Source organism: Penicillium antarcticum (genome assembly GCF_028974205.1).
Source record: "Penicillium antarcticum strain IBT 31339 chromosome Unknown utg000003l_segment0_segment0, whole genome shotgun sequence".
Taxonomy (NCBI): Eukaryota; Fungi; Ascomycota; class Eurotiomycetes; order Eurotiales; family Aspergillaceae; genus Penicillium; species Penicillium antarcticum.
Genome location: NW_026695301.1, coordinates 2480068 through 2500456, shown reverse-complemented (window position 1 = coordinate 2500456; position 20389 = coordinate 2480068). Strand labels below are relative to the sequence as shown.

The 20389-nt window shown below is 47.9% G+C and overlaps 6 protein-coding genes across 6 annotated transcripts; 3 read left to right on the top strand and 3 right to left on the bottom strand.

Annotated features, from left to right (window-relative positions):
- Positions 1–539: 539 nt before the first annotated feature.
- Positions 540–2987, bottom strand: N7508_003662 (Sec1 family protein; the record flags this gene model as incomplete). The annotated part of the gene is made up of 7 exons (XM_058461728.1): positions 540–1662; positions 1715–2181; positions 2231–2433; positions 2492–2638; positions 2702–2789; positions 2851–2888; positions 2954–2987. 7 exons carry the CDS (start codon positions 2985–2987, stop codon positions 540–542), a joined length of 2100 nt encoding a protein of 699 aa, XP_058322305.1.
- Positions 2988–3285: 298 nt separating this feature from the next.
- On the top strand, positions 3286–5699 carry N7508_003661 (ATP-dependent RNA helicase SUV3; the record flags this gene model as incomplete). The annotated part of the gene is made up of 3 exons (XM_058461727.1): positions 3286–3450; positions 3506–4617; positions 4667–5699. Coding segments are annotated over 3 exons (2310 nt in total), but the record flags the coding sequence as incomplete, so codon positions are not given.
- A 684-nt stretch (positions 5700–6383) lies between these two features.
- On the top strand, positions 6384–6629 carry N7508_003660 (uncharacterized protein; the record flags this gene model as incomplete). Its single annotated transcript, XM_058461726.1, has 1 exon — positions 6384–6629. The coding sequence occupies one exon, from the start codon at positions 6384–6386 to the stop codon at positions 6627–6629; it is 246 nt and encodes an 81-aa protein (XP_058322303.1).
- Positions 6630–6984: 355 nt separating this feature from the next.
- N7508_003659 (uncharacterized protein) lies at positions 6985–10671 on the top strand (the record flags this gene model as incomplete). The annotated part of the gene is made up of 1 exon (XM_058461725.1): positions 6985–10671. One exon carries the CDS (start codon positions 6985–6987, stop codon positions 10669–10671), a length of 3687 nt encoding a protein of 1228 aa, XP_058322302.1.
- A 967-nt stretch (positions 10672–11638) lies between these two features.
- N7508_003658 (putative SNF2 family helicase) lies at positions 11639–15656 on the bottom strand (the record flags this gene model as incomplete). The annotated part of the gene is made up of 14 exons (XM_058461724.1): positions 11639–11932; positions 12025–12165; positions 12218–13179; positions 13231–13429; positions 13504–13591; positions 13638–13737; positions 13793–13950; positions 13999–14118; positions 14172–14235; positions 14295–14379; positions 14430–14450; positions 14496–15121; positions 15175–15491; positions 15550–15656. 14 exons carry the CDS (start codon positions 15654–15656, stop codon positions 11639–11641), a joined length of 3282 nt encoding a protein of 1093 aa, XP_058322301.1.
- A 2012-nt stretch (positions 15657–17668) lies between these two features.
- Positions 17669–18835, bottom strand: N7508_003657 (class I SAM-dependent methyltransferase; the record flags this gene model as incomplete). Its single annotated transcript, XM_058461723.1, has 1 exon — positions 17669–18835. One exon carries the CDS (start codon positions 18833–18835, stop codon positions 17669–17671), a length of 1167 nt encoding a protein of 388 aa, XP_058322300.1.
- Positions 18836–20389: the final 1554 nt, after the last annotated feature.

Sequence of the window (20389 nt, the reverse complement as noted above, 5' to 3'; positions counted from 1 at the left end):
GCACTTAAACATGGGCAAAAAAGAGGTGGTGAGAAAAGAGGCGAAAGAAGAGACGTTAAGTGAGAGCATAAATGATGCATGAATTGGCAAACATACTTCGAGGAATTTGTAAAGTACTAGTCCAATACTTCATAGAATTGTGAACGGACTCTGACCCCTGTTTTAGCATAATTCTGCTCTATTTAGCTCCAAATTAGTTTATATCTAGCCCCTGGAGCGAAAGAGGAATCTGACTGTGCCATACCAACAGTTGATGATGAAAACACCAGTGTATATACTTTGCACTAGAAATCAGATATGAATAAATTCTACATAGCAGATATTGAAGTACAGAAAAATCCCATAATTTGACCAAGTTCGAGGCACCCCGTAGATGAGAAGAAGAAATGAAAACCGCTGACAATAGCGCCTTGAATGCTCGGTACCAGACCAGACCAACAAAAGACAGACAAGGAAAAGAATGGTATCACAAAAGCGAAATGAGACAGCAGGACACAGGAGGCAGGGTCGAATAAAAGAGAGAAAGAGATAATTCGGCACTACTTGAAGAAACGATATTTCTTGTCTTTCTTTTCCTTCTTCTCCTTTTCTTTGTCTTTCTTTCCGCTGCCGGCTAATGCAGGGCTGCTTCCATTCGAGTTGATGGAAATACCAGCCATCAGCGCTTCTGGTGGAGCAGGAGGGTTCAGGTGCGCTGTAGGCACAGGCTTCTTCTTCTGTTGCGGCGGGGGTGTAGGGGTTGGGGGCTTTTCGCGCTCGAAGAGGTGGGCCGGAGCGGTGGGCTTGGGCCGCTCCATTGGCAGATCGAGACGGCGTCTGTCGACGCTGAGGTCACCCACTTGGCGCAGGAAGAGGCCGGGGCTTAACATGTGCGTCGTGGCGAGGAAGACGTCCCTGTTATATGTCGATGAGATTTCATGACAGGCGCGTGACTCGCCGTAGGTGGCGCCGCCGGCCATGAAGACGATGATGCGCTGACGGGGTTGGTCGACGGATCTGGTGCGTGCCCAGGTCGGCTTAGCGCTGCGCAGAGATGCCTGCTGGGACATCATTTCCTGTGCTGCCAAGGCGCTATCTGCCTCGGTATGCGGCCGCGTGAAGGGGAAGACGTTTGGGTCTAGGGTGCCTCGGATTTGCTCTTCAAGCATCTGCTTGATAGCCAGGTCATATCGACTTAAGCTTAGCTCCTCCGATTCGGGGACTGGGTTTCGTCGGTTGAAGAGAGGTTGCACTGGTGGCTTTTCGTCGCGAAGAGGCTTTTCTACTCGCACGCCCAGGAGCTCAAGGTTGGCGATGACATTGCCGTCTTGTGAAGGGAGTCCGGCATGCGCCATGAGTTTGCGAATATCACCACTGAGAAGTCCACCGCGGTAGATGATGTACAGGAGCAGTAGGCGAAGTCGGTCTGGGGGCACGACCGAGTTGTCGTCAAGGAGCTGTACCAGTTGCGCTGCCAGATTCTTTGCTTTTTTGTAGTTTTCGTCGAGGCCTGTGGCAAAGGACTGCTGGATGGAGCTTACTTCCAAAAGCTTGCGGTCCTGGAAATACTTCATACATTCTTGCGCCATGTTGAGGTGCAAGGTGTAGGCATTCTTTCCTTCTTGGAACTCTCTGAGTCCAGCCAACATGTCCTTGATAGTGTTAACACTTTGCTTGGCGTTACTATAACCTATGTTAGCACTCTGTTCGCATCACGTAGTTGGTTCAAACTCACTCATCGGCGAACTGAGGGTTTGCTGCTCGAAATTTGGCGAAATCCTCACCCAGTTTCCCAAGCACGTCCTTCATATGCATATGGCGGTAATCCACCCAGACACGATCGTCTTCTCCAATTTCCATTTCCTTTACTTCCTCGTTCTTGCCGCCTGCGTTGATCACTGTTTTATAAGTTACCTTATCCCCATCCTGGATTGGCAGCAAATCATGAACCATGGCCTGATATGTGAACTCGTGCAGGAGAGGAGCGAAAAGGTCCATAGAGCGGTCCACTACAATGAGCACTCCCCGAGGACGGTTTGTTTGGGGTGGGAAATCGCGTTGGAATTGCGCGAATTGATCCATCTCATTCTGAATGAAACGAGCCAAGTGCGAGCACATAACACCAGCTTCGTGAGTAGGAGACCGTGGTCGATAGTACCGAATGATAGGGTATTCACCCAGCGAAGCGCAAAGCGAGACGATCTTGGTACGAATTAGTACGGATTCAATTATTCTGTTCTAATCCCCCTACCTTTTGAGCCAAATCCTCCAAGTGGGGTCGGATCAAATTGTTGCAGCCGGGGTGAAAGAGGACCGGGAAGCTCCAAGGGTCTTTGAATGTGATGAGGTGTGATTCTCGAGGGTAGAAGTTGATGTTCATAACGTGGAATTCCGCGATGCGCTCACGCGCCATCTGGGATCGGTCAATCCGAGCCCTCTGCTGCGGATCGAGGACTATTAGCTGTGTCAGCCATACCACGACGCGCAGAACTCGGCTTGGTAGCCCACTGACATGACGTCCACACCAGGAACGCTTTCCTGTATCGCCCCACCTCAAAATCTGCCATCAGGCAATCCACGATGTAGGACTCCGGCGACAAGATATACACCGCGTCCATGTCGGTATTGGACGGCCGCCGGTGCTCGATCTGCTCGATGTCTGCGGGGTGACGTTTTATTTAGCGGAACTGCTCTTCGGCGTCAAGACACGACGTATGCTCACTGGAGACATTGAGATTGAGAATCTCCTCTTCCTTTGCAGCACTCTCAATCAATTTTCTGCTGGTCTCATCCACTACCAGGACTTTCCACTGTAAAGGAGACGCTTCCGTCAGTCTCCGTAGAGGGGTCAATAGGAGGGGTCGAGCTCACGTCGTGGCCGCCGGCATTGCGGATCGTGTTGAGTATAACTAAAGGAGATCAGGGTCAGCTATGGCTGTGGCGAGAGACAAGAAGCATGAGCAGATAGGCCTACTGTCGCGTTGGATGTTAATTATCGAGGTGCCCATGCTGGCGGGCCACAACTTGGGGCGTCAGAACAAGGCTGTAAAAGTTGAGAATAACAGACAGAAGCAAAATTCTGCGAAGCTTAAGGCCAGAGACCAATATGAGCGAGGTCCAAGGTGGCCGTCGGAGGTAAATGAAGGAGACGGGGTTGGTTCCCCACCATTTGAGCTTCGCAGGTGATGTGGATCTCCGTCGATAAGCAACTTTTTGTTTCCTCAACTCACCCGAGACCTCCCTTTTCCTTTCGCTTCATTGTCGCCAGTATCATCTTCTCTTTGACTGGGATTGAACACCCTAGGAATGCAGCCATGCACCGGAGGTAGTTCCCTGTTCTGCGCTTTGCGGCCCTTGACTCGCCCTGCTGTCCGATCATTCACAACCACTTCAATCCTTCAGCGATCAAAGAAATCAAGGAAACCTGATCCTCAACATGGACACCCGGTGCCACTCGGGAAATCCCACAAGGTGTGTTCTCTTCCGTCCCATGCCATAGCCCAATTCTGATCCACTGCCTCCCTAGTCATCACTCTTCAGTCACCCAATAGGAAAAGTCGTTCGACAAGATATTGCAGCCGCAAAAGGGTTCGTACAAGTGGTGGAAACAGCGCTTCGCGATTTAAAGCACAAGCTTAAACAAACCGGCGATTCAGAGGAGGGATGGGCCCAATTCGAACGTCAGATCCTAACCGCGGCCAGAGTGGAGGATTCCAAGTTGAAAAACACCTGGGGTCAACTCCGCTCTGCAAAGGTAGCGCTGCAGAGGGCATATCTCGCCACTGGAACACAAGGTCTACGAGATGAGTTGCAATACATGCTCTACGCAGACAACCTCACTGCCAAGTTTTCGACCCCCGTCTTGGAAGCGCAAAAACAAGTGACCGACCTACGATATCCGGCTGAGTGGTATCCGCGCGCACGATCGATACAACGAACAATTCACCTCCACGTCGGACCAACAAATTCCGGAAAGACATATCATGCTCTCCAACGGCTGAGAAATAGTAAGAATGGCTTCTACGCAGGCCCATTGAGGTTGCTCGCACAAGAAGTATACCATCGGTTTCAGTCAGAAGGGATCCCGACTAGTCTTGTTACTGGAGATGATGTGAAGGTCCCCGAGAACGATGAAGTGCCGCGCATCGTGAGCAACACGGTAGAGATGGTCAGTCTAGGCCAGAACTACGATGTTGGTGTTATCGATGAGATCCAGATGATCGCCAATTCTACACGAGGTTGGGCGTGGACTCGGGCTTTTCTGGGATGTCAGGCCGAAGAACTGCACGTCTGTGGCGAGACCCGTGCAGTGCCATTGATTCGGGAGCTTTGTGCGCTCACTGGAGATCTCTTGGAAATCCACCGCTACGATCGTTTGAACGGCCTGGAAGTGATGCCACGCAGTCTGAAAGGTAACTTGCATAACCTTGAAAAGGGTGATTGTGTTGTTGTCTTCTCTCGAAAGGGTATTCACGCTATGAAAGCGAACATTGAGAAGACCACCGGAAGACGTGCTGCTATTGTTTATGGTGGCCTGCCAGCAGAGATTCGGACTCAGCAAGCGAATTTGTTCAACGACCCGGACAATGATTATGATTTCCTCGTCGCAAGTGATGCCATTGGTATGGGTCTTAACTTGTGAGTTCCTTCGCTTGTTTGAATTATGGTTTATACTAATCCACTGTAGGAGCTGCAAGCGTATCATTTTTGACACCCTCGTCAAGCGTACCCCGACTGGTCTTCAACGGCTTACTGTGCCTGAGATTAAACAAATTGGCGGACGTGCTGGTAGATACCGGCCTGCCAATGTCAAAGAAGGGACAGATGACGGGGCCAATGTAGGACTTATCACTTGCATTGAAGAGGTTGATCTTCCATATATTCAGCAAGCCCTTAAATTGGAGCCTCCACCATTGACTGCGGCTGGAATTCTCCCTACAGATACCGTCTTCATGAAGCTCGCTGCTTACTTCCCGACTGGTATCCCCTTCGAATATTTGATCAAACGAGTCTTGGAGCTTGCTCAAGTGAGTCCGTTGTTTTTCATGTGTGATCCTAAGGGTCAACTAGAGAACGCTGAAATTATCGACACCGTGAGAGGACTACAGATTGAGGACCAGCTGAAATTCATGGCTTCTCCAATGGATCACAAAGATGACAGCTCACGAGATGTGACGGGTGCATTCGCGGACTGCGTGTCCAATAATGAGCATGGACGATTGTTAGATATTCCCCATCTCAACTTGGAAATCATTGAACAACCTGTGTCCGGAAGCAACGACTATCTACGTGAGCTGGAGAGTCTCCACAAGGCCCTCATTTTGTACCTGTGGTTGAGTTTCCGATTCGGTGGTGTCTTCACTGATCGAACTCTCGCCAGTCATGTCAAGGAACTTGTCGAAGAGCGCATGGTTCGTGCATTGACTGAATTCTCCGCCAACAAGAAAATTCGCAAGGGTGCTTCTCTGAAGCGACAGATTGCTTTGCAGAAGCAATTGCTGGAGCAGGAACGTCTTGGTGTCAAGGACTGGATGCGGCCCAGTGGTGAAGGTGGCGATAATATGGAAATCAATCTGCCGGGAGAGAATGCTTCGGAAGCTGCATCCTCGGAGGGCGTCTCTTCTGAAATGGAAGACTCGCCGACTGAGAGCGAATTTCCCGAAGAGGAGAGCGTATCTTCGGACATAGAAGATTTGCCAATTGAGAGCAAATCTCGCAAGGAGTGAGTGATAAGTATTATTGTAACAACAGACATGTATATTAGATGTACAAAACCGAATCTCCAATAGAATAGAGTATTGATATTTAGTGAACTCGATTAGTCTAAAGTCTACACATCACAGTTATAAACAGTTGTAAGGCTAACGCTTTCCTAGTCCCTTTTGCTCACTGAGGTTTTTCACTATAAATATGCCCTAGCTCACTTTCCAGTCACTTTTTGTCACCCCGATTCTCTTCCATTGCTTTCGACTTAGGCTCCAGAATTCTTCCTCCTTTTACTTTCAAACCTCTTCCACGCCGTATTTCCTTCCTCCTCTTCTACCTTCTCCCTCTCCTAATTTCTTCCTCTTGCATGCTCTTCCTTTTCTGACATATTCTCCCCTCTTTTCAAATCGTAAGTTGAGCTTTGGAGCCTTTCATCCGAAAGGTTTGGGTCCTTCTTTTGATCTCAAATCTCATTCCAGCGTCTTCCTGCTCCGTTATACTTGAACCTCTGATTGCTTTGTCTCTACGCTGCCTCCATGTGCCTACCGGTACCAGATACCAGTTCCACGTGCTTTCTCCGTCACAATCCTCATCCACTATACCTGTAATCATATTTCTGTATCTCATTCTGACATCTCATTGTCCTTTTAGACACGAACTCAAGTGACCTCAGTCGACTGATTCGTTCGAGCAGCAAGATGGAGCACAATAATCTGAACACCGCCAAGGGCAGTGACAACCGAGCCAGAGCCCAAGATGGAGATTCTGACGGGATGACTGTGGAACCCGATGGCCAGATCCCTCCGAAGTCATCAGCTACAAGCACACTCAAGCGGACAACCGGAACGACATCTTTGGCAGCGACTCTGCTTCAATATCAGCGAATAATGCAGCAATACCTATGCTTCTGGGATCGGAGATCAAAAACAAACTCAAAGCATTGACGGAGATAGTGAGGAATCTCCCCGCAAAATATCAAGCCGAGGGCATTTTAGACCTCAAAGCATGTATCTTGGCATCCAAAAAGTTCCAAGTGAATGCAAATTTCGGGAGGAATTTTCAAGTTAGTTGTAAACGTATGGTGGTAGATTTATGGCCATATACAAAAGTCTTGGCGCTCTTATCTTATCAGTGGCAAGTTCGGCCGTACTAATTTTCCGCGCTCTTGAAGATCCATCTGCGACAGCTTAGCATCCAAGAGCAGTGCAGTGTTTTGCGCACTCGCTAATTTGAACGCTTGGTCTACCAGTACAGTCCTTGAAACTTTCCTGGATTGCCATATCTCGCATCGAGCCCAAGATGGACGATCTCGAGTCTCTGGAGCTGTTGTCGCTCGTGTCGCGAGTGACAAACGAGCTCCAGAACTACCTGGGTATCAGCGACAAGACCCTCGCCGAGTTCGTCATCAACCAACATCTCCAGTTCAATGGCTCTTTCCCCGATTTCAAAAAGTCTCTCGACGAGATGGGCGCCGAATTCCCGCAGAGTCTCATGGAGAGTGTCGACCGTCTGGTGCTCACCATGCACCCCAAGTACAAGGGAAAGAAAGCAGAGAATGGGAATGGAGACGTGAATGGAAATGACGACATGGACCTGCTCGATGCCTTAGAAAAGAAATCTCGCGTGTTCAAGGGCCTTGCGGTCCCCGATACCGAGAAGCGATGGGAGGAAGAGGATTACACAGATCGCCTAGCGGCAGACGAGGCTGATGCTCAGGCAGGTGCGATGGACGACACATTCGCGATGCTAGAAGGATTGGCTGGAAAAGCGAAGCAGGACACGTCGCACGCAACAAGAGATGACCGCGACAGCAAGAAGCGGAGTCGCAGCCCTGAATATAACGACCGTGGACGGCACAGAGACAAATATCGCTCGCGGTCACGGTCACGAAGTGCTCAACGCTATGGCAAAAACGATGACTACGTGGATGAATTTGGCAGATCTATTGGCAAATACGGCAGCAGGGACGACAGCCGCCGGAATGGTCGCAGTGACCGCCGCAGACGTGACCGCGACAGCCATGATGACTTTCGCCGTGCTCCTCCCGTCGAGCTGGATGATAATCCGGTACTTTACAAGGTCTACGATGGAGTCGTCACGGGCGTGAAGGACTTTGGTGCTTTTGTCAACTTGCAAGGCGTCAAAGGAAAGGTGGACGGTCTTGTCCACGTTTCTGCTATGCAAGAAGGAGTGCGTGTGAACCACCCTTCAGATTTGGTCTCGCGTGGACAACCGGTTAAGGTCAAAGTCGCAAACATTGAGGGCACTCGTATTGGACTATCTATGAAGGAAGTGGACCAGGCCACGGGCATGGATCTTGTACCCCAGAAGCGCCTTGCTTCAGGTGCCAATATGGAACGTCTCGACGGTACACTAGGGAATGACCGATACGGCAATCTCAGTTCTGATGTGCCTATCGTTGAGGAGTCTGGTAGTCGGCCGATGAGAAATCGCAAGCGCATGACTTCGCCAGAGAGATGGGAGATCAGACAATTGATCGCCTCTGGTGTTGCCTCTGCAGCGGACTATCCTGATATCGATGAGGAATACAACGCAACTCTCACCGGTGAAGGCGCCTTCGAAGAGGAAGAAGATGTCGACATCGAAGTCAAGGACGAGGAGCCTCCTTTCTTGGCTGGTCAAACGAAGCAATCCCTCGAACTTTCCCCTATTCGTGTTGTTAAGGCTCCTGATGGATCAATGAACCGCTCTGCTATGGCAGGAACCAACCTTGCCAAGGAGAGACGAGAATTGAAACAGCAGGAAGCACAGGACAAGGCCGCTGAACGGGCAGCCGACGTCGACCTCAACGCACAATGGCAGGATCCAATGGTTGCACCAGAGGAGCGGAAGTTTGCCGCCGACTTGCGAAGTGCTCAACAGCCAAAGCAGGACGAGGCAGTGCCGGAGTGGAAGAGAGTGACGATGGGCAAGAACACCGCCTTCGGAAAACGAACTACCATGTCTATCAAACAACAACGAGAGAGTCTGCCTGTATACAAGTTCCGCAAACAGCTACTGGATGCAGTCAAGGATAACCAACTGATGATTGTTGTCGGAGATACAGGTTCTGGAAAAACCACACAGTTGACACAGTATCTTGCCGAGGGCGGCTGGGGAAACAATGGAATCATTGGTTGCACCCAGCCTCGTCGTGTTGCTGCCATGTCCGTGGCCAAGCGTGTGGCCGAGGAAGTCGGCTGCAAGCTTGGAGCAGAGGTTGGATACACAATCCGTTTCGAGGACTGCACCAGCCCAGACACCAAGATCAAGTACATGACCGACGGAATGCTTCAGAGAGAAATTCTTCTGGATCCTGATCTCAAAAAGTATTCCGTCATCATGTTGGACGAGGCTCACGAGCGTACTATCGCGACTGATATCTTGTTCGGATTGTTGAAAAAGACAATCAAACGCAGACCTGATCTCAGACTGATTATTACGTCTGCCACTCTGGATGCCGAGAAGTTCTCTGAATACTTCCATGGCTGTCCCATTTTCTCGATTCCCGGTCGAACTTTCCCCGTCGAGGTCATGTATTCCAAGGAACCTGAATCGGATTATTTGGATGCTGCTCTTATCACTGTCATGCAAATTCACTTGACAGAACCCCAGGGAGACATTCTGCTCTTCTTAACGGGACAAGAAGAAATCGACACAGCATGTGAAATTCTATTCGAGCGAATGAAGGCTTTAGGGTCTACTGTTCCAGAATTAGTCATCTTGCCTGTCTATTCTGCACTTCCCAGTGAAATGCAGAGTAGGATTTTTGATCCTGCCCCAGAAGGTGGTCGAAAAGTCGTCATTGCAACCAACATCGCAGAAACCTCTATCACAATTGACCAGATTTACTATGTCATCGATCCCGGATTCGTGAAGCAGAATGCCTACGACCCGAAGCTCGGTATGGACTCTCTGGTTGTGACTCCCATCTCACAGGCACAGGCCAAGCAACGAGCTGGTCGTGCCGGACGAACTGGACCAGGAAAATGCTTCCGACTGTACACCGAAGCTGCGTACCAGTCCGAAATGCTTCCAACCACTATTCCCGAAATCCAGCGTCAGAATCTCTCACATACTATTCTCATGCTTAAAGCAATGGGAATCAACGATCTTCTTCATTTCGACTTCATGGACCCCCCTCCTACCAATACCATGTTGACAGCACTCGAAGAGCTCTATGCATTGTCAGCCCTGGATGACGAAGGTCTTCTTACTCGACTTGGTCGTAAGATGGCCGATTTCCCCATGGAACCTGCGCTTGCCAAGGTGCTTATCGCCTCTGTGGATTCAGGTTGCTCCGAGGAAATGCTCAGTATTGTTGCTATGCTGTCTATTCAATCAGTCTTCTACCGCCCTAAAGAGAAACAGCAACAGGCCGACCAGAAGAAGTCCAAATTCCACGATCCACATGGCGATCACCTCACCCTGCTGAATGTCTACAACGGCTGGAAGAACTCGAACTTCAACAACGCCTGGTGTTTCGAAAACTTCATCCAAGCACGACAGATTCGTCGCGCCCAAGATGTTCGCCAGCAACTTCTAGGTATCATGAACCGCTACAAGCACAGGATTGTCTCCTGTGGCCGTGACACCATGAAAGTACGACAATCCCTATGCACAGGTTTCTTCCGCAACGCAGCCCGCAAGGATCCCCAGGAAGGATACAAGACCCTGGTCGAGGGCACACCTGTGTACATGCATCCCAGCTCAGCAATGTTCGGCAAACCCTCCGAGCATGTCATCTACCACACCCTGGTTCTCACAACCAAGGAGTACATGCACTGCACGACAGCCATCGAACCAAAGTGGCTCGTGGAGGCAGCCCCGACATTCTTCAAGGTTGCTCCTACAGATCGCCTGTCGAAGCGCAAGAAGGCAGAGCGTATCCAGCCTTTGCACAACCGCTTTGCTGGCGAAGATGATTGGCGTCTGTCTGCGCAAAGGCGCCAAGGCAGAGGTGGCGGTGGCGGTACTTGGGGTTGATTTTTGAATTTATTAAAGATACCAGACTTGGTTGCCAATGTGTTCTCTTTCTTTGCTCATGACTATTTATATATCTATCTCTATCTATGTACCGTACCATCTTACAATTGCATGAGACAAAAGATAGCTTAGGGTCTCCTTTTGGTCTTGGTCTACTGTAGCGAATAACATGATTGTGGATGGACTAGTATAGTCAATATCTGCGCCTTTAGTATCAATCAAAGATGCGATAGGACCTGATGTAAAACAGTAGTCTATGGTATAGTATTGGCGAAGACTTGGAGCGAATATTTCTTTTTATGTTGTTTTTTGTCCCACTTTAGCCACTTTTTCACCTATTTTATGCTCATTTTCGAGTGCCTCTGGTCATTTTATAGATTGAATGAAGGATTCCATGAATATATCTCTCTCCTTCCTATAGAGGTCTAATGCCATCAAGAGATATGGTATATTATAGGAACTAACTTAAAGTTTTTGTTATACATCTACCTTTATACATGATCTAGATAATTAACCCGAGGCACTCGGAAACCAGCAAAAAAAGGGGGGCGAAGAGAGAAGTGTAAGAAGAGGTATAGGAATAGGCATAAGACCAGAGGCCACTCAAGGGGAAAGGGGAAAACGATGTGTAAAAGTGTATATTTACTTCAAGGCTATCACATACTGTCCAATGCTTTCGCAGCCCTATGTACGTGCCTATATCCTCTTGAAATAAGGGATCCCATGACAGTATTAGTACGCAGGTGGGTATAAAAGAGCATCTGTTTGTTAACTAATTAACTAAATGAGTGTCTCATGTCCATCCTCTTCTTTGGCATTAGAATCTCCGCCACATTGAGCAATTGCAGAGTTGGGCGAATAGCAATAAGAAGAGCAAACTGAATAGCAACGCCTCATTGCCCTCCTGCTCATATCACCCCCCTGTCTTTCTGTTTCTTTCTCAGACTCTCCCCACGGAATTTGAGGTTCACCGGGTCTTATCCTTCTCACGAATGCCATCCCAGAACCTGGCAGCTTGTTCAGCATTGTAAGCCGAGATTTGAAAGCCACCCCCAACTGTCTCAGTGACATCCCCGAACATAGATAGCAGCTCTTTCATCGTATTGGTGCTTGTAAGAGCCTTCTGGCTCATTACAGTGCTAATTTGACGGGTCTTTCTCCTTTGTGTTGTTAGGAGGAGCTCGTCGATTGTGCTCTTGGTAATGAGCTTGACGTATTCAACCTGACGAATTTGGCCGATACGGTACAAACGGCAGTAAGCCTTTTGAAGAAAGTTATTATGTCAATGTTCAAGTACAAATTAGTTTTATAACTTGCCTGGTCTTGGACAGCTTCGTTCCACCATAGATCTACTAGGATGCATTTGTTTGCCATCGAAAGATCAAGGCCCACGCCACCAGCCTTCAAGGAAGAGATAAGAACATGGGTCTTATCATCTTCTTTGAAGGTTTTGATCTGGCTTTCTCGGGAAACAAAGGACATTTGCCCGGTCATCTATGATATGATGTTAGTATAGTTGGCTGATAGGTTGACTTCCAATTCTGACCTTGGCATATCCCCAATCATTGTTCACGCATAACCACTCAATGAGTGTGACTGATGATAGAAATTGGGTGAAAATCACAATCTTGACCGTTGGGTCTTGTTCCACCCAATCTTTGACAAGCTTTTTGATGGCCTCAAGCTTTGTGCTAGGCATTCTGTCGCCGATGATCTGAATCCAATCGCACTTCTGGTCCATTTCGTCTTCACTTGAATTCCCACTCGAATCTCCATCCGGTTTATGATCGAGTAAACGAACATTAAGGGGCCTTTTCTCGATTTTGGAATTCTTTTTTTGCCGTTTGTGCTGGGCCTTTGCCTTGGAAGTCCTTTTCTTTCTTTTCGGGGTGTTGGTCATGAATTCCGTCTCGATATATTGAGCTGGCTCGGGAGGCTCAGACATATCAGGGTCATTTATATCCTCGTAGAATCCAGCCTCGTTGATGGGGGCCCTGCAAATACAACAAAGTCGAGCGACTGTATCCGTTTTTCCATTTTCATCCGGAAGCTCGTCAAAACATTGCTCGCAATAGAGGTGGAGACACGGCGTAAGAACGAATGACTCGACAGGTGGTGATCTGCACCGTGGGCATTCAGTACGCTCAAGGCGCTCGTTCCAGTTTCCTCGGCCATGAAGAATTTCCAATTTAGCCCGCAGCACCTCTTGTAGGTTCTGACTGCTTGCTGGAGGTCGTGGGCGATCAAATGAGCTCTCCACCCGAGGGAGAGCAGGGGCCCAGAGCAGGGGAGCATTGGACTTCATAGCTATGAGGGATTTGGTTATCTTGGCGGAATCGGAATCCCCTTGCCCTTTCACAAGGTGTTTCATGTTCTCAATGACTCCAGGCTGATTGATGATCCTCTTAACGATGTCTTGCACGACAAGTAGATGACTTGTAAACATTCTCAGTTTCAGGACCATCGTGAGAAAGCATTTGAACTGCTTTCCTCTGTCTCTGACCAAGCCTTGTAGTATGTTAGTGCCAATTCAACGATTGCCGAAACTTGCGGTCTTACCATTGATCATTTCGAGGAAGAACTGATGCATCCTTTCATAGAGGTAAGCCTCCGCTGGATTATGGTCAAGATATACTTCGTTCTCAGAAATTCCTGGAAGGTGGATGAGCGGCAACTTGAACATGCGACTGTCATGCGTTTTGCGGTGCAATACAAGACGAAGCATGGCAATGAGCCTTTCACGGGAAACTGGTTGTCTCTAAATTTGATGTCAGTGACAGGAACTTCAATGGGTATTAAAACAGGAATTTGGAGAGGAGAGGGATAAGTAACGTTGCAGTAATTCTTTTGGAAAGTTTCAAATGGGCTGCTAGACGGGACACCGATGAATTCGAAATAAGGATAGAACTCCTCAATGCAACTAAAGCAAGTAAGCCTCTCACTCAGTATCTTGGTGGTTAACTTACTTATGCAAAGGAGTTCCACTCAAAACCCATTTGTGTTTCGCACTTAGAGCCCGGACAGCAATAGAGGTCTTCGCATCTAGGTTCTTGATGGCGTGGGCCTCTATGTAAAGCATTAGCGCATTAGTATGGAAAGGAACTTCATGATGATTAGTTACCGTCAAGAATGATCCGATGCCATCTGGTTGCGTGGAAGACACCAAGATGCTCAGCATAGAAACTCTTCCACCATTCTTCGAGAGCCTCGTACTCTGCAGCATTTTCTGGTGGCTTCATAGCCGGGTAAGAGGCGTTGATCTCGTAGTATGTGGTCACCCTGTATCATGTCAGCTTAAGTCAATCAATGATCCAGGCATTATCCTACACAACGTCCTGCTTCTGAAGCCAAGCACCTAGGTTGCCCGAAATTCGGGGTCGTGCACCGGCGTGGTACGCGATCGGTGTGACCGTGTTCTTCTCGCAGTGTTTCTCAAGTTGATCCAGCCTATGAAGATTAGTCTCATGGGTTTCTCTAGGGTCGGACAATAAATAACAAACCAGTGAGTGACCAGGTTTCTTGGGACAACGATCAAAGTCGGGCCTTCTTCTGCAGATCGTCCCTCTACGAAATTTGCTAGCAAAGTAAGCGACTGGTGACAAGGTTATCTCGTGCATACTCACCGATTGCTGTAAGTGTTTTACCCAGGCCCATCTCATCACACAGTAACCCACCGTTGGGCTCGGTATCGGAGTTCTCACGATCACGCTGTCTATGTCAGCTCGTTCTGTAAGTAGAGACCTCAAACGTTCACTTACCATCCAAGCAGTAGAGATAAGCTACGCTGTTAGTCCCATGCTTCTGCAAAGCTGGTGGTCACTTACCTGGTAGTGGTATAGACCCGTCGCTAGTCCTTTGATTTTCCAGGCCTGGTCAATAAACTTCGCGGAAGGTGTAAACTTCTTTGAAGCTTCAATGCATTTAGCCCTGTCCGACTTTGCCTCTCTTTGGTCGTCAATTGGCAGCGCAGCGATGATTTCTGCTAGGGCCTTTGACTTGTCCTTGTTTTCAGACTTAGGAAGTTCAGACATTGACGCATTCGCCTTGGCACTGGCGACGAGATCATGATAGAAAAGGTTATCAATGTCAGCATTGGATAACCTGGTCGTCTTTTGTTGGGTCTTTTTTGACTTCTTCGTTGACCATTTTTCGGCCTGTTTCTCACGCAAATGTTGAAACCCAATTTTGGACGCACGGTTGATTTCCTTTTTCGAAATCTGAGCCTTTTTTGCCTGCTTTGGTGTTGGCATGGGCACTGGATTGGGCTTTGGACTCTGACTTTCGGGGACTTTTTCCGGAGACTGGTCATCGTATAGCACCTCTTGGGCATCCGATTCCGAAGTTTCAAGTAAGCGATCAAGATTCTGCATTTCCTTTTCATACAGGACCTCCTCGGCAAAACGCTTCTTTCTTTCGATCTTGGTTGTTCGCATGCGATCTTGTTGCCTTGCTTTTTCGAATCTAATTGCGGCTTCGAGAGAAGGAATCTTCAGACTAGAGTACCATATTTGGGTAGCTTGCCATCTGATACAATTAGCTCAATATGATCAGGGCCATATGGGAGGGGGACTTGCTTGGTTCCATCGTCTTCGTCGGACTTGAAAGCTTGATCTTCTTCCTCAAAGTTGTCATCATCTCCGAATGTAGATTCCGAAGTTTCTTCGCCTTCAGCGGCCCGGGCATCGTTGTTGCCCCCGCTCTGATGTTCTGCTGATTTGACGCCACTTGTATCATATTGAGAATACAGAGATTGTTGGTCCTTCTGGTAGTGACTTTCAGGGTTCTTCTTGTTGGCCTTGAGGATCTTGAGAAGAGCTGCACTTGGCTTGGGTATTTTTCGCTGCTCTGGACCTGATATATTGTTAGCTACGCCCATACCATGCATAGTGCTGGCAGTACTTGCCGTTATCCGGTTCAGCTGACTCCTGCTTGACAAACAGAAGACTTTCTTCCCTAGTGCCCTGGTCTGGGCCTTGAGGATCCATGATGTGGATCAAACGGATATGTAGAGAAGGGTCACGTTGATTGGCACCTGGAAATGAGATTTGGTGTGAGAATCAGAATGGTGATTCGGGTGATGTATTGTCGTGGAGCAAGCACGTGAGATTTGGGTCTGGAGCAAAGTGTCAAGGTAGCGTAGCAGGAGGAATTGGAAGTCGCAGTTATCTGTCTGTTTCTCAAGGAAAAGGAAAAATAAGTAGAAAGAGGTACTAGAGTCAGGTTACAGATCGAAAAGCGATCGTTAACCGTTTGGAGAAAATGATGCAATTGTGAAGGCTGAAAAAGGATGGAGGCTGAACTATGAAGGCTTTTGAGGCTCAGTGTATCAGATAGTGAATGTATCACACAATGCCAGATGCAAGATGCAAGAGTATGACGATGTAAGATGAGAGGTAGAAGAGGATGAAGGTTCTGGGATGAAGTTGGAAGAAGTAAGAGAAACGACGTAAAGGAAGATTTTAATGGAAAGGATTGTAAAAACAAGAGATATAAGAGGATGGAGGTATAAGTAGGTGTAGAAATATGAGCCGAGGAGAGTGTTGTGGAAAGAAGAAGAAAGACTAGAAAGCATTGGACTTACCAGCGTGTTGATTAGACGTAAACGCCAAATTGATCTAGTCAAGAGAATCTTTCCAATCTATTGTATACAAGCTGAAGATGTAGTTAGCAAATAAAGCAAAATACGTGGAGATTTAGAAAGGAGTTAGAAAGACTAGGATGACAAAAAGTGAACAGAAACTGAGCGAGGGCATCGGAGTATGTCAAGTAATGGAAGATCTCAGGAAAAACGAAACTGGCTGAGAATTTGTTGCCCTTACGACCGTGATGAGTAGATATTGAATTGATAGAGTCAAAGGAACATCCAATGTACTGTGCACAACCGTAAAGGTAATTAGCAATGGAGGGAGATGGACAGTAGACGGCGAAAGATGTGAGGACCGAAGTAGAACAATTTCAGATAGGTATTAGATGTATGTAAGAACAGAAGCAGAGGGTGTAAGAAAGGAAGTGGGAAAATGTTAGATATAGTGAAGGTGACAGTGAGCGGGGAGTGAGCGAGGGCATTCAAAGTCATTGAGGATTTTATGAACACCGAAAATGATGGGTTGGAAAGTGTAAGACTTAGGTCTGTGAGAAGTAGATATTGAGCTGATCGAGTTTAGACAAGATTTCAAGGCACTGCGTGGAATAGAAAAAGGAAAGTAGCAAAGAAACGGAAAGATGGTAAGTGACCAGAAAGTGAGTGAGGGCATGAAAAGCAACTGAAGACCTCGTGAACACGGAAACTGACTGATGGGAAAGTGTCAGACTTCTAACTGTGGTGAGTGGACGTCGAATTGATCGAGTCGAGAGGACGCTTCAAGGCACCATGTATAATAGAAATGATAAGCGGCAAAGGAAGTAATAGAAGAGATGGAAATTTGTAGGAAGTCAGCGATGGCATTCAGAGTAATTAAGACCTCGTGAACAACGACTGTGGTGAGCAGAAGTTGGAGTGAGGACAATATTTCAAGGCACTGGAAAGAAGGAAAGAATTGAAGAGATAGTAGCAAAGAAAGAGATATAGAGTGTAATTTGCGAAAAAATGAAGACGTTTTCTGAATATATTCATTTCGTCAATAACTATTATAGGAACAATGTTAAGCTCTATGCAATTCCCTCGAAAATGGTCATGAAACTCCATACACATTGCTCGCAACAAGAAACCCGCCAAAGCATGACGCCGAAAATGATGAACCAAATGAAGTGAGAAGAAGAAAAAGACAAAACCCGCAAACTCCCAAACTCAAGGCTTTTCAAGCGTTGATAACTGCACAGGGTATCTGTATGATGTCGTGACGACCTCGATTGAGGCATCCGAAAAGGAAGCAAAAGTCCAATTCGAAAAGACCAGGAACAATGAATATTAGACAATAACCTCAAGGTTACCTCAAAAATAAACATCGCGCCAGTGGCGACAATTCGCCACAATCAAGTGGGGCCAACCTAGTTCCAACTAAGCCTTCGGCTTCTGCGCGATGATGCTATAACTCGTCGTGGCCAGACGCATAGTATCCATCTTAACAAAAGCCTGCCCATCAAGACAAAGACGATTGATAAGAGTCTTGAAATGCTTCGGCAAGACATGAACTTTGACAAGCGCCAAAATAGCCTGGCGCAGGGTACGGAAGTATCCATCAACGGTATCAATCAGCGGCGATTGAAGGCCATCAATGCTAGCATTCTCCGAGCGCACAACCTCAAATCCAGCCACTTTAAGCGCAGCCTCCAGACTCTCCTGGGTAGGAGTACCCACAGCACCAATGAGCGGCTTGACACGGCGCATCAGCTCAGCGTGTTCGGGGTTGGTGGCGTCATAGTCGGGCAGACTAATCCAGTCCAACAGGGAGATCTTCGAGCCGGGCTTGACGACACGGAAGATCTCGCGGAACAGGGCAGGCAGGTCTTTGCATAGACTCAAAGCCTGGATCTGGTAGAAGGCGTCGAAGCTATCGTTCGCGAAAGGCAGGGGCAGGTCATTGAAATCCTGCACGACGAAGTTGTTACTGTTTCCAAGCTGCTTGTTGTAGCTAGACGCCTGCTCAACCTGATTCGGGTCGATGTTGAGACCGGTAACAGCCGCGCCAGTATGTTGCGCCATATGCGCAGCGACGCGACCACGTCCACATCCCAGATCCAGAACCTTGTCGCCGGTCTTGAGGCCGATATCTGCTGCGATGGAACGCTCATAGAGGATCTGGTTCTCGAGGCAGTTTGCTTTGCGGCTCATCCAGGGCGGGATATACATTTTCTCGACGTCACCGAGGGCGCAGAGGTGGTTGAGGACTCCGTAGTAGGATTTTAGACAGTCGCCGACTTTCTCTTGGTAATTCGGGCCTAGCGCTTCGGTCATTTGCTTCTCGTCGGACCAGTCGAGGTTGTAGATGACATAGGAGGCCATGAAATCGTCGACTTCTTTCGGAGTCAGGTGCGCTAGGTGTCGGAATGCCGACCAGAATGTTTTCCATCGTTTGGGGGATGCTGTGTCGAGGTCCTTGCCGGGTTTTCCTAGCGAAGCCAGCGCATTCTGCTGCTTCACTTGCGCGATCTCGTCGACCGAGGTGTCGCTTTCAGAGCCTCGTTCACGCACTGGGTGCTGTGGTGTTTCAATGGTGGTTGCCATGACCAAAAACGTTTGTGCAGGATCTATAAATTAGATTGTGGAGGAGGTATGTCCGTATAGTACAAGAAAAGAAGAAAGAACCCCAGATCTGGGAAATCGCAATTTATAAGCGCATCAAAGCCCAAAGACCCCTTGCCCATTGAAAACTCATTCGCCCAGAGTTCCGCCCATAGTGGATTATCACCAGACATGGAAGCTCCTACCGGCTATCCCGGCATGGTTCAATCCCACTCCCCGAGTATAAAGGCAGTCTGATTTTCCGAGCCGAACCAGACTCTCAATTGCTTCATCTTTTTTTTTGCCATCTTCCCCTTGGGTATCACCCTTCTCCCTAGTTTCCGAATTTACCGTGATGGCCTTGCCAGGCACGGATGACGCGGGAGCGGACCCTTAAAGGAAATGAGTATCGTCATGGGGACGACGATCTAGACCCACTTGTATAGATAGTATGGTAATGTATGCCAACATCATCGTACATATCGAATGCGGGATGTACATTCAGCCCAGGCCTTACAACTTACACTATAGACGATATGTACACGCACAGCCAGACTCTATAGACTATACCATGACCTCACCTGTCAAGTAAACCTTACTTACATGACATAGCTATCCGTAGACATATAAAGTCTCCGAGACATTACTATACAATAGCCACTCGGAAATCGGCAGCCTTTTGAACGAGCGTGTTATTAACAAAACGATTGATTGCTAAGCAGAAGAAACCCTTGCAACGGCACGTAATATGAGGGACTTTATATCGGCCCCACATAGATCGTCCGGTAGGGCCGTATGGGAAAGTTGCAAGCCGAGAGCTCCGAGACCGTATATCCGGATCACGTGGTGGCCTAATCTGGCAATATGCTCCATAGAACAACCGCAGAAGAATTAGAAGCCTTGGCGTTTCTTTGGCTTCTGTCACTGTTTTTGTTCATAATATGTATAACGGTTCATGGTATGAAAGTGGTCTACATTATTCTGCGTGGTCGGAAAGTCTGTCATACTAGTACTATTGTCACAGGTACTATACGCATGGATTCATATGCAAGCCACGGCACAGGTGTACAGGTGGAGTATTGTGAATTTGTCACCAAATACTACATTTACGTACTTTGTAGGTAAAGTCACAGCAAAATCTTTTTTTTTTTTCGTGGACCCATATTGTGATAGTCGGTGATGATGAAATCCAAGGCCTCTATTTCCTGTTTGGGTGCCCGTTTAGACACCTGAGGCAGACGTTGTTTTGATTGTTCGTATTTGATGCAATCACCATTACCATTTACCGTTTAAGAAATGAGTCATAGCTGTAAACCTACAGTAGCTCCGAGCTGAAATTTCATTCCCAGTATAAATTACTCTACTGAAATTTAGATGTTGTATTGTAGTTCCGGTTTGGCTATCTTTATAACCGGTTCATGCCATTTATGTCATATCTCAACAATCCACTCTCCAAAGATCAGCCTACATGCGGTATACAGTAGAGTAGCTATCCATTAAAAGCAAGACCATATGATCCCATACAACCCCTCCCCCGGACACGGGCCTACCTGTACC